General features: G+C 35.5%; 1 protein-coding gene across 1 annotated transcript; it reads left to right on the top strand.

The window, feature by feature from the left end:
* Window positions 1-1103: 1103 nt before the first annotated feature.
* LOC105795853 (uncharacterized) lies at window positions 1104-2110 on the top strand. The gene is made up of 3 exons (XM_012625510.1): window positions 1104-1403; window positions 1512-1804; window positions 1861-2110. Exons 1-3 carry the CDS (start codon window positions 1104-1106, stop codon window positions 2108-2110), a joined length of 843 nt encoding a protein of 280 aa, XP_012480964.1.
* Window positions 2111-10379: the final 8269 nt, after the last annotated feature.

Genomic DNA, 10379 nt, shown 5'->3' with positions numbered 1-10379 from the left:
AATAATTGTATGCTATGTTGGAAGGAATCCGAGTCAATCCCAAGAAAATAGAAGCTATAGTTGAGTAGAAGCAATCGAAAAATGTATCTGAGCTTTGTAGTTTCCTGGGCTTAGTCGATTACTACCGAAGGTTCGTCAATGGATTTTCGCTAATTGCATCACCTCTGACAAAGCTACTATGTAAGAATGTTCCATTCTGAGGCACAATAGTCTAACTTCAATAAGCTCAAGACCGTTCTAACATAAGCTCCTGTTTTAGTTCAACTGGAGTGGGTTAGGAGTTTTGTGGTATATAGTAATACATCGTACATCGGGTTAGGATGTGTTCTAATGCAACACAATAAAGTGGTTGCTTACGTGTCGCGACAGATTAAGACACACGAGGGTAACTACCTTACACATGATCTTGAGTTGGTTGCGGTCGTGTTTGCTCTAAAGATCTAGAGACACTATCTGTACGGTGAAAAGTATATCATTTACACTGATCACAAGAGTCTCAAGTACCTGTTAACTCAAAAGGAGTTAAATCTTCGACAGCGTAGGTAGGTTGAATTTCTTAAGGATTATGACGGCACGATAGAATACAATCTAGGTAAGGCTAATGTGGTAGCCAAAGCTCTTAGCCGTAGAGTGATAACTGATCTAAAAGCGACATTAACTCGCCTGAGTCTAGTTGAGGATGGTGGATTGTTAGCCGAATTACAAGTAAAACCAACTTGGGTTGAGTACATTTTGGTTAAAAAATTGAGCGATGAGTCTTTGGTACAACAACTGCAACAGATTGGTTAGGCTAAAGCTTCCGATTTTAGTTTGAACAGTGACAAAGTTCTGTGCTTCAGAGGTAAGATTTGTGTGCCTAATGATAAGGAGTTGAGACAATCAATCCTGCAGGAGGCACATAGTAGCCCTTATGCTATGCATCCTGGTGGGAATAAAATGTATCGGGACCTTCGGGAACTGTATTGGTGGCCCAAACTGAAACGAGAAGTGGTTGCTTTTGTGTCTCACTGTCTACGTGCCAAAAGGTTAAGGCTAAACATCAATTACCCTTAGGTTTGCTTTAGCCAGTTCAGATTCCTCAGTGGAAGTGGGAGCGTGTAACGATGGATTTTGTTAGTAGATTACCTTTAAACCCCACTAAGAAAGATTCAGTTTGGGTCATCGTTGATCGGTTGACCAAATCCGCTCATTTCATTCCTATCAGAATAGATTATTCACTGCAGAAGTTAACTAAACTGTATATTGCTGAAATTAAGAGACTGCATGAGATTCCAGTCTCAATTATCTCTTATAGAGTTCTACGATTCACATCTCGGTTCTGGAAGAAACTTCATGAGGCTTTAGGCACTCGACTTAATTTCAGTATTGCGTATCATCCTCAGACCGATGGACAGTCTGAACGAGTCATTAAAATTCTAGAGGACATGCTTCGGGGTTGTATAATTGAATTCTAGGGTAGTTAGGAAGATTACCTACCATTGGCTGAGTTTGTGTACAATAACAACTTCCAGTCTAGTATTCAGATGGCACTCTACAAGGCTTTGTATGGTCGTAGGTGTTGTACTCCTCTATGTTGGACATTGTTAAGCGAACGTCGAGTTTTGGGTTCCGAGCTAGTGTCTAAAATTGAGAATACTGTCAAATTGATCCATGACCGTCTTAAAGTCTCTTTTGATCAACAGAAATCTGATGTCGAATTAAAGAGAAAGGACATTGAGTTTTCTGTAGGTGATCAGGTGTTCCTAAAAGTGTCATCATGGAAGAAGGTTCTCCAATTCGGACACAAGGGCAAGTTGAGCCCGAGGTTCATTGGACCTTACCGCATTCTGAAGTTTGTCAGACCTGTTCCGTATAAACTAGAACTACTATCAGAGTTGAACAGATTCATGAGATATTTCATGTCTCGATGTTGAGACGGTATTGGTCTGATGCATCACACATTGTTCCTGTCGATGAGATCGAGTTGCGACCGAAGTTAACGTTTAAGGAGGAACCAATTCAAATTATAGATCATGACGTTAAGATGTTGAGGAAGAAAACTGTTCCTCTGGTTAAGGTTTTGTGGCAAAATCACGACACGGAGGAAGCTACTTGGGAACCTGAAGCTTAGATTCGACAATAATACCCGTATCTATTTAAGTCAGGTAAATTTCGAGGCCAAAATTTCTTTCAGGGGGAGAGAGTTGTCACACCCTAAAATTGTGAGAATTTAATTGTGAGATTCTGCAGTAATTAAGTTTCTATATCTATGGTACTCTACTCTGCTATTGTGTTTAAGGTCTAGGGAAACAGACGTGTGTCCAGGCCGTGTGGTTGGCCGTGTAACTCACTGGTCATTGAATTTGGGCCACACAGTCAAGGGAAACAGACGTGTGTCCAGGCCGTGTGTAGGCATGTTAGTGTAGGGTTTCCACGGGAAACGGACACAAGCGTACGTCTTGGCCGTGTAACTCACTGTTTATGATTTAAGACTACACGATCAGGGACATGGGCATGTGCTCAAGTCGTGTGAACCACACGGACAAGGGCGTGGGCGTGTGTCCAAATCGTGTAACTCCCTATTTTCGATTTAGAACCATACGGGTAGAGGACATGGGCGTGTGTCAAAGCCATGTGAGCCATATGGGAAAGGACATGGGTGTGCGTCCAGGCGTTGTGGCATAGAAATTGAATCTGAGTCTTATTTTTGACACTGTGAGTGTTGTTCAACATGAGCACTTACCTTCACAATATATGTATGATCTAAATTTGATTGTATGAGGACTCTATGATGCTCTAAGACTGATATATGGATGATATAAATGTATGTATACTGTGATGGCTACTTCTGATACTGGTTTATATTATCTATTTGTGAAATGAATTGGAATGACTGAACACATGTTATGGATATTTGTAATCTGCATTTGCATGGGTTTGGATATTGTGAAGAAGTAAGTAATTTATTCTAAATCAAGGGCTAAGCGGTGATACCTATAAATACGAATATGGTGCTTGTCGCATTTCGATCAAGTAGCTAGGCTGCGTCTCTGTAAAATTTTTAGACAGATAGTGTATGGTGTGTAGGGTTGGTTGGGCATTAAACACCCTTAACGGTGTGTTGGGATGGTCGAAGATGGTGTGTAGCGGATGTGTAACACCCCTTACCCATATTCGATGCCGGAATAGGGTACGAGGTAATACCAGAACATAGACACTTTTAACCGTAGTAAACCAAGTTGTAAAATTTCATCTAAATTAAAACTTTCAAGTTGTTATTCTCGAGTCGTTAATTAGGGTTTTCTTGGGTAAATATACTCACAATCTTTCACTTCCTCTTCGCATGAATTTATAAATTTTCACTTACTTGTTGAATTCGTCCTGAGTACCTAAATTTATCCGTATCATTACATATTCTCATATCGTCAAATTTTCCTTTTAAACTAATGTAATATATCAATTACTCACTATCTAGTAAGCTAATTGTCCCATATATATACATTATCCATTCATCTCCACAAAGCTAACAAAATTAGCCACAAAGATAGTACAAATTTTCTCTATTCGATATAAACCAAAACACATTATTTTTTTCCAACAAACTTTACTAAATATACATTTTATACTAACCCAAGTGTTTAACCATTCACCCATGACATAAATATATTTTATCCATTATTGTTGAATATAGATATGCTTCACAAATCATAAATAGTAACCAAATTAATTTTTATCATTTGTCAAATAGATTACAAAATAAGTTATATAACAAAATATACATACATTTTAAACCACACAAATAAACAAATTTTCATGGCATTACATGATCATCACATATCAAAGACAAATGTTCTTGATATTTCTATCACATAAACCGAATTAATCAATGCAACCTCAATGATATAATCATCCATATATCATTATTTCCACACATATAAATATCATGACTAAATTTCTTAAACATTTGATCAATTGCTTTTCAATACCATAATAGTCCTTCATATCAATACATATTTACCATTCAATTTAACATTTATCGATTAAAATCGGGCATATGACCATTTATACACAATTCATTCATACATTTTATTTTCCTCCTCCTCCTCTCCATTCCACATCCTTTATGTATAAAACATGCTTAATTAGCTTTATACATAATTTCACTATTCACTTATATTTAAATTCAAAGTTGTCTATTTGAGTCAGAGTCACTAAATCATTTTTATCAGAATCTACAGAGCTCCAAATTAAGTTCCATTAACTTTCCCCAATAGTAGACTCACATTTATTCTTACCATAAAATTTTCAAAATTTTTTACTTGGCCAATTAGTACAGTTTATTCTTTAATGATTCCCCTATTTCACTGCTCAACATCTCTGACCTCTCTTCACTAAAAATGAATTATCTCATTGCACAGATTTTGGATTATATTTCCATTTGTTTTCTTTGAAAATAGACTCATTAGGAATTCTATGAATATAAATTATAACTCATAATTATGTTTGTACAATTTTTAATTATTTTCCAAAGTCAGAACAAGAGATTCCAAAATCAATCCGACCCTGCCCTACTAAAATTCAAATATCTCAAAATATATAACTCTTTTGCTTGCTATGTTTCTTTTATATAAAAATAGACTCATTAAGATTTAATTCCATATCTCACTCAACCACTAAATCAATTCCTATAATTTTTGGTGGTTTTTCAAACTAACGTCACTATCACTGTCCAAATCTGTTCTGTTTCAAATTCACTCATTCGCATAACACTATAACAATTTATTTTGTAAGCACGGTACAAAACTTCATCACTCCAGTGACTCTTTTGCAACTCTTCACATTTCAATCACATATTATTATTGGTTTGCAATTTCTCATATCTTGTTAAACATGTCAGTATAATAGCGAACATTCGGTGGTTTGCACATAGTACCACTCATTTAACTATTATCATTCGATACACGTAGTAGCCTTCACATAGTACTACACATAGTACTACACACATGATCGAAGCTATCCGATACGCATAGTAGCCTGCACATAGTACTACACATGCGACCTTTCATTCCAGTACACGTAGTAGCCTACACATAGTACTACACACGTGACCATCACTTTCACTTTCACATAGTGACCTACACACAGTCCATGTCACACATGTGACCATTTCTGTCACTTCATTCGTATCCCTTTTTATTCTGAATATTCAATCGGGAAATTTCTCACTTTTTCTCATTTTTTTCTTTTTCACTAATCAAAGTCAATTCCTTGTCTTTCTTGACTTATAATAACATATTTAACTTATTTTACACTCACATTATTTAATCCAGTCCAAAAATCACATTTTGGAAAAAATTACATTTTTGTCCCTAAAGCTTCACAAAATTACTATTTTGCGCCTAGCCTCGGAAATTAAATTTTATTCCTTTTTCTTATGTTTTATGACATGCTGAAAAATTTTTCCTTCTATAGCAACATCAAATTCTTGCTCTAAAGTGCACTTATGAACAATAATAATTTTTAACCATTATACCGTTTCACTCGTTTTCGCTGAAAATCGTTTAGCAAAAATCGTTTAACATAATTCTAAGATTCATATTCTATCATGAAACATCAAAATTCACACTTTTCATCTATGGGTAATTTTTCAAACATAATTTCTAGCTCGAATTAAGGATAGAAATAGCTTAAGCAAGTTACCGAGATTCTAAAAATATAAAGAACAAGAAAAATGGGGCTAGAACAGGCTTACCATGAAGCTTGAAAGAATGAACAAACCCTAGCCATGGAGTCCACATGATATTCGGCCAGCACTCATGGAGAAGATGATGATTTTGGCCATATTTTGTCTTTTTAATTTGTTTTAATTACCAAATTACCAAAATGCCTTTAACTTAAAAATATCATATTTCACCTATTTCATGTCCATTTTTGTCCATAACATAACCAATGGTCTAATTACCATTTAAGGACCTCCAATTTAAAATTTCATAGCAATTTGACACCTTTAGCTTCTAGAACTAAACTTTTTCACTTTTTACAATTTAGCCCTTTTGATTAAATTGAGTGCTCAAACGTCGAAATTTTCACGAAATCTTTTCATGAAACTGTAGACCATAAAAATATAATAAGAAATAATTTTTTCCTCATCGGATTTGTGGTCCTAAAACCACTGTTCCGACTAGGCTTAAAATCGGGCTATTACAGGATAGGGGAAGGATTAACTGCATATGAATCTGATCTGTTCTATATATGAAACTGAAATTGCTTCTACGTATGTAATTGATCTATTCTGTATCTGAGCTGAAATTGCTTCTGTTATCTAATTGAATCTTTGGAATTCGAGAACTATCTTATTTATGCGTTTTAATTGAACGAACACCTTTTACGCACTGAGTTCCCAACTTATTTCGTTGTTGACTGAATTTTAGGTGGCTTTCAGACCTTAATGGGTCGGTGTTGCGGTAGCTCGGTCAAACCCTTTTATCTTTCCTTTAATTCTACTATTAGTAATCTCAGTATTCTATGCTATAAAGAAGTTAAAATGTTAGGGGTAAAATTATAATTATGCAAAAATATAGATTGTGGATTGAATTGAATAATTGAGATTGGTTAAAACAGTTAATTGGATATAATTATTTATTTAGATAAAGATAAATCCCAACCGGATCTAAACTGAGGAAAGGCGAAAAACACGGATTAGCTCGATCATACTTCTACTCTCTAGTTGTCAATGTAAGTTCATGGTATTTAAATGTGTAATTGAATTTCTATTCGTATTTTCACATTATAGTTATTTAACTCAATGGCTATATTTAATTATTCCATGAATTACACATACGTGCCCCTGTTTGTACTTTGGTACCTTTGAATTGCAAATACGTGCCCCTGAATTACACATACGTGCCCCTGTTTATACTTCGGTACCCTTGAATAACACATTTGGGCCCTGTTTACACTCGGGTAACTTCAAATTGAGTAAATTATGAGTTCTACTAAATTTTTGTTAAGTTAATATATATGCTATTGATAGCACTAGAAAGAACATAGGTTTTCCTCTTTACTTATTGGTTAAATTGTTTCCGTTTAGATATTCTTAGCATACGTTTTAGCATTTTCAGTTTTGTAAATTAAATTTTATAACTCAGTGAATCCTAGCCTATTTTATCCTTAATTTTGCTATCTTTTTGCATTATTGTTGTTGCATAAGTGAATTGTAGACTGTGTCCAGAATTGTTGCCACACTTGACAGCTATCCAGATAAGAACTAAAATTGTGTGAGCTGTCTAGTCTGGTATAACCAACCTGTATGTACAAGGACAAAATAATTTTGAGGGAATGGCACCTGTACTATTGGAGGAGGTCATAAAGGTGGACGTGAGAAGAAAAGCTAGCTCTTTTTTCCGGATGATCATCTTCATCATCCTACCTTGAAACTTGCGGCCATGGTAGCTTAAGACTCTCATGGGTGAGCCAACGTGAAAACTAGATGCAGACTAGCTTCTGACAAGAAGACCTAAGTGTGAGACAAGAGGGAATAGAAAGATTCAGTCGAGTTGTTTAGGATTAGTATTCTCCACTCGATTATTTCTTATTTCTTTATGAATGCTGGTGATTATTCTCTATTTTATGTTTGTATGGAAGTACACATGAATTCTTGATTAAATGTTATCTTATTCACTCTTGATTTTATTGTTTAATCTTAGGGTTTGAATGTTTTTTAACATGGAAGTGTTATTGCAGTTACTGACATTGGAAAGTGCAGTGACAGTTTGAGCCAACAAGCATTATAACAGAAGTTGAGTGAGGATTAGAGGAATTTAGTCCACTTATTCTTAATAGTGCCTTATTCCCACCATCAGAAGGTGAGGTTAGTATGCATGTTTAAGTCTTGGATTAAATAGAGAATTGGCACTAGGTAAGATATACATTGAACTTTATTGCTTCGACAATCACCTATCTTTTTATACCTTGTGAGCACTTAGTATTCTGCTGAATATTCATGTTGGGGATCCCAGTTTATCATTATCATATTTTATTTTATTGTTTTCAAGTTATTGCATCGACAACTATTTTCTCAATTTATCTTGTTTCTATCTAGTTGTTGCACCGACATTAATAGATAAAAGACTACGATCCCTATGGGATCGAAATCCGACAGACTCACATCTATCTACTATACTTGCATCGACAGTGTACGCTTGCACATTATTGCTATGAAGTTAAACAACCGATCAAGTTTTTAGCACTGTTGTCGGGGATGGCGTTTGCTTGACGTTCATTTTTATTTTTGTGTGCTTTTGCACTTTATTTTCCTTATATAATATTTAGTATTCACTAACTGGTTTTTCTTGGTTGCTAATTCTTTAAATTCAATTTAGGTATTTTATGACCCGAAGTAATTCAGAATTTCTTGCCGCTTTTGATCTAGAAATTGAACGGACTGTTCGGAGTAGACTTTGAGAACAAAGAAATTTGGCTTTACCAGGAAACAATGGAGCCATACCCCCGATGCAATAGAAAAATGTTAATAACCCATTGTTGCCGCAAGATGCTTGCATACAAAATAGGACTACGAGATTTTGTAGTACCTGTCTTAGAGTTGTTAGGCCAGCAATCCAAGCTTGGAATTTTGAACTCAAGTTAGTAATGTTTCAAATGCTGAATTTTAAAGGACAATATGCTGGATTGCCACATGAAGATGCAAAAGAACATCTTAAATCCTTTTTCATGATCTGTGCTTCCTTTAGTCAACAAGGCGTTCCTGATGATGCATTTAAGATGCAATTATTTCTTTATTCCCTACAAGGAAGAGCCCGTACTTGGTTTTCTGGACTACCTGCTGGATCAATTACTTCTTGGGCTATACTATCAACACAGTTTTTTTTGCGATTTAACTCACCGATAATGAATGCTCGTCTTTGAAATAACATTACTGCTTATCATTAGCTGGATGATGAAAATCTTCACACCACATGGAAACGTTATAAATCTTTACTTCTTTATTGTCCCATGCACGACATTCAACCAGAAACACAAATTGAGATTTTTTATAATGGGTTGAATTCACATACAAGGAATCTTGTCAACGCATCAGCCAATAGACTTCTGCTGGATTGTACTTATAAGGATGCTGTATAATTCTTTACATAATTGCTCAGAATGATTATAAATACCGTATTTCTAGAGCTACACAAGAAAAAACTACTTTAGGAGTTATCGAATTGGATACAATAATCGTAATAAGTGCTCAAGTTTCTTCTCTTAGAAACATGGTTAAAAATATGCAATGGACTGATGGAGTTGCACCTATACAAGTTGCTCAGCAAGTTGATGTTCCTACTTTTTGTTGTAAGATTTGTAATGACAACCATAGCTATAAAGATTGTCTACAACATGTATATTAGTAACATCCGCAACACTTCTTATGGTAATTCCTACAGCAACTTTGCACGCAACCAACTATTTTGGGGAACTCAGGATGCTGGACAAAATGCTGTGACATTCAGATATGGGAATACATCTACTTAGGGTAATTATAATCCCAGGCAAGGGAATTACAATCAACAACAATAGAACTACAATCAACACACTCAGTTGTACACACACCCTTACCAAAATTCGATGCAGCCACAACACTCTTGAATACCAAATCAGCACGTTCAAGGACATCAACAGCAACTGTACACACAAGCTTCTACTTCTGACCCTTAGTAACTCTTGAGGTGTTAATATAGGAGCATATTACTCACACGAAAGCTATCTTACAAGGGACCTCATCTTCCATTCGAGCATTGGAGGCACAATTAGGACAACTTGCTTCAAATCTGAATCCTCAACCATTAGGCTCATTACCTAGTGACATTGAAAATCTTAGTCTGATGGGGAAAGAACATTGTAACGCTATCACTCTTAGAAGTGGTAAACAAATTGGTGAACTGTTTCTAGACTCTACTGTAACACTTCAAGATACGAATGGATTGATCACTCGTGAGAAGGTTGAATATAAAGAGTTTGTCAATGCATCAAACAGAGAAATTCCACAAAATGTCACTCATATGCCTAATGTCCGACCTGCGAAAGTATCGCCGCAATCAAAGATGTCGACGCAAGCAGATATATCTCTACTTTTATCCTTTCCACAAAGATTTAGGAAGAATGAGCATGACAAGCAGTAGCAATAGTTCCTAGACACAGTGAAGCAACTATAGATCAACATTCCTTTATTGAACACTCTAGTACAAATTCTGAGTTATGGGAAATTATTGAAAGACCTCTTGTCCAAAAAGAAGAAGCTCATTGATATTGAAACTATTGCACTCACAGAAGGCTGTAGTACTATTTTGACAAACAAGTTGCCCCCAAAATTGAAAGATCCTGGGAGCTTTACCATCCCATGT

This window comes from Gossypium raimondii, chromosome 3, assembly GCF_025698545.1.
Source record: "Gossypium raimondii isolate GPD5lz chromosome 3, ASM2569854v1, whole genome shotgun sequence".
NCBI classification, from domain to species: Eukaryota; Viridiplantae; Streptophyta; class Magnoliopsida; order Malvales; family Malvaceae; genus Gossypium; species Gossypium raimondii.
Note: the sequence above shows the minus strand (reverse complement) of the source record. Positions and strands in the feature narration are given on the sequence as shown.